This window comes from Sinocyclocheilus anshuiensis, unplaced genomic scaffold (assembly GCF_001515605.1).
Source record: "Sinocyclocheilus anshuiensis isolate Anshui unplaced genomic scaffold, SAMN03320099.WGS_v1.1 scaffold499, whole genome shotgun sequence".
Classification (NCBI taxonomy): Eukaryota; Metazoa; Chordata; class Actinopteri; order Cypriniformes; family Cyprinidae; genus Sinocyclocheilus; species Sinocyclocheilus anshuiensis.
In genome coordinates, this window is record NW_015551033.1 from 3,017 (window position 1) to 6,126 (window position 3,110).

The following is a 3,110-nucleotide window of genomic DNA, read 5'->3' on the forward strand; positions in this document are numbered from 1 at the left end:
TGTTTATTTTAGATCTGTGTGGCAGCAGCAATATACAGTAAATAAATCAATAAATGCACTGCTCTGTTGTCTCCTCTGAGGCTGGGACTCTAAACAGTGTTCTGTGCTCGTCTGTGCAGCCAAACACAGAACAGTTAGCATGTTTTGCTCAAACTTTCTCCATGGCATTAGAGCTGCTACACCGTTGTGGCCTGCGAAATCAAAATGATAGCGCCATGAGTGGAAGTTTACAGATTAAGGGGCGGTGATATTATAATGAGATCCCTTTGCCACGTCACCAAGGGAGCGAAATCAGACGCGCTCGTTTTCTCAGACGCTTGCAGAAAAAGTCTTCCCAAAACAAAGTTACTGGGTTCATCTTTTTCACGTTTGCTTGGTTGGTAGATGCACCGGGGATCTGATTATAGCACTTACAACCTGGAAAATCAGATTTTCATGATATGTCACCTTTAATGGTATGAATTATGAGGTTCTTGTTCTTATTGTTGATTTCTCAGGATGTTTGTGTGAACAGGCTTTGATTTCGTCTCACTTTACAGCTGCTGGAGGTTTGATCTTCCTCCTCGTCTGTGACTGCTTTATGTGAACTCTTTCTCTCTCTCTCTCTCTCTCTGTCTGTCTGAACGTCAGATTGGTGCATCAGCCGCAGGACTCCTCTATCAGACCTGCAGGGATCGAACACGCTCAGCCAGAAAACAAGCAGGTACAGAAGAAAACCCCTCAAACATCCGTCTCAAGCTCCCCGGAGACTTTCAGTTCGTATCACGATGATTTAACGACACATGCGCATGTTCACCGATCCGTCACATGACATGCAGCGAAACAAATAAAACACCAGACTGTACCACACAAAATAGGCTAAAGTCACTTTAATGCACAATTGTGTTGATTTTATAAAAAGGCAGCATGTAAAAATACATAAATGTTTATGATTAATAATAAAGAAATTAATAATTTAATTACAATAAATATTAAGTTATTAAAATGTTGTTTTTCTTTTCATTAGAAATGAAATAATAATTTATTAATTTTTAAAAATCATTGTTTTAATGATGCATTTTAATAACTAAATTCATTATTTTAAAAGACGATGCATTTTTAAATGTGCAAAATCATTTTATTCATGATTTTACAAATTAATTTCATTATGGCAGGTAAACAAATACAACACCACAATTTTGATTGTTTTGTAGATAAAATTGTAGATTGGACCACATTTTAAGAACAAAACTTGGTAAAGTCACTGTAATGCACATTGGTTTATTGATTTTATAAAGTGGCTGCGTGAAAAAATACATCAGTGTTCAGTAATTAATAATAATTGTAATAAATTCAATAAATGTTTATTTATTAAAAAAAGTACTTATTACAAATGTATATTTTAAATAATTATTTAAAAAATGAAAACACCTTAATTATTAAAAATGATCAAAAATAAAGTAAATTTTTCTAATTAGTTTTTCTAAAATAAAAAAAAAATAAAAAAATGCATTTTTAAATGTACAAAATACTTTTAGTTATATTATAGCAGGTAAACAAAAAATATAATAATTCAATATACAATAATAAAACTATTATTTTTACATTTATCAAAATTAAAAGTTTATTTATTAAAATTATTCATTATTACAAATAATTAGTTAAAAAGTATACATAAAAAAAATTAATTATATCACAATGTAATTTTTTCAATGTATAAAAATAATTGTATTTGTATTATAGCACGTATACAAATAAAATATTCCATCTTTAGTATTTCATTTGCTATTTTTATATTTATTTTATTTAAATAAATAAATATATTTTTTATGCTTTAAGTAATCCAATGAAAGCAATGAAAGAAGTTCAGCCAGTTAAAGCGTGATGAACGGCAGCGGTGTGATGTGTTATTGGTGCGAGCGTAACAATCCTCTGTCTGTGCTGTGTCTCAGGAGGTGCGAGGAAGACGAGGGCATCTTCGTGAACTCGCTGAATAATAAGCTGCTGGAGCGAGCGCAGGGCATCCTGATGTGAGTCTGAACACAGCCGCACACTTCAGCTGAGACTCGCTCTGATTCTGACTCTCACTCTTTCTGTCTCAAACTCTCTCTGTTCCTGAAGGAGAAACAAGAGCTACAAGACCAAGCCGAGCCTCCCGAAGGTAAACCTCCCACTGTCACTCGATTTTAAAGCACTTTTACGCGTCTTGCATCACTGACACACATGCATTTTAATTCTGTATCTTTAAATCAAAGCTCAGTCACATGATCACTTTGGTCACATGATCGTTTTGGCCTTTTGGTGAGGAAACATGTAAATTTACTTAATCCAAACATCTGTCATTAAAGCAGATGTGTTATTAATCAGATTACTTAGTTCAGATTACATTGCTGTGTTTTATTATTTTGTGAGTATATATGTGTGTATATATATATAAACTATTTAAATATACATTTTAAAAATATCTAAATTATTTCTTAAAATATATCATTTATAAAAAATATAATAAATAATGCATTCATTAATTATAATATTACAATAATTATTGAATAGTTACATGCATTTAAATATATGTCTGTGTGTGTATACAATAATTATTTAAATTATATACTTTTACAAATTTATTATATACGTTATTTTAAATATATTTATTATAAGAAAATATTTTTTAAATGTATAAAATAATTATTAAAATTGTATGTACATTTATAAATGTACAAAGTAATAACATTTAACAATAATCAATTCCAGCTACCCAATGATCACATGGTTTTCATGGCCTTATGGTGGGGAAAAAGCAATTATGTGTTAAATATAAGCATGCATATGTTATACAGAAGTATTTACTGTACACAAACACATTAAACCAGATTCATTAGTCAGGTCGCTGGATATGAAGAGTTTAAGAGACGTGCTCAGTGTGATGTGTTGAGAGTATCTGATGAGAAACAGCTGACGTGATGCTGGATGTGTTTGTGTGTCTGCAGCACCTGCTGGATGTGAAATCACTGAAGTATCTGAGCTGCCTGACGCTCCACGACCGCATCACCAAATCGCTGCTGCATCTGCACAAGAAGAAGAAACCTCCCAGCATCAGCGCGCAGTTCAGCGTGAGGAAACCATGCACTCCA

General features: G+C 32.3%; 1 protein-coding gene across 1 annotated transcript in view; it reads left to right on the top strand.

The window, feature by feature from the left end:
- LOC107661282 (unconventional myosin-IXa-like) overlaps positions 1-3,110 on the top strand; it is a gene marked incomplete at its 5' end in the record, with an annotated part of 32,619 nt that overhangs the window by 3,012 nt on the left and 26,497 nt on the right. Inside the window, 4 exons of the mRNA XM_016450780.1 lie at positions 631-703; positions 1,932-2,009; positions 2,101-2,140; positions 2,967-3,089. Of these exons, the coding sequence (XP_016306266.1) occupies positions 631-703; positions 1,932-2,009; positions 2,101-2,140; positions 2,967-3,089 (314 nt within the window). The remainder of the gene's footprint in view (positions 1-630; positions 704-1,931; positions 2,010-2,100; positions 2,141-2,966; positions 3,090-3,110) is intronic.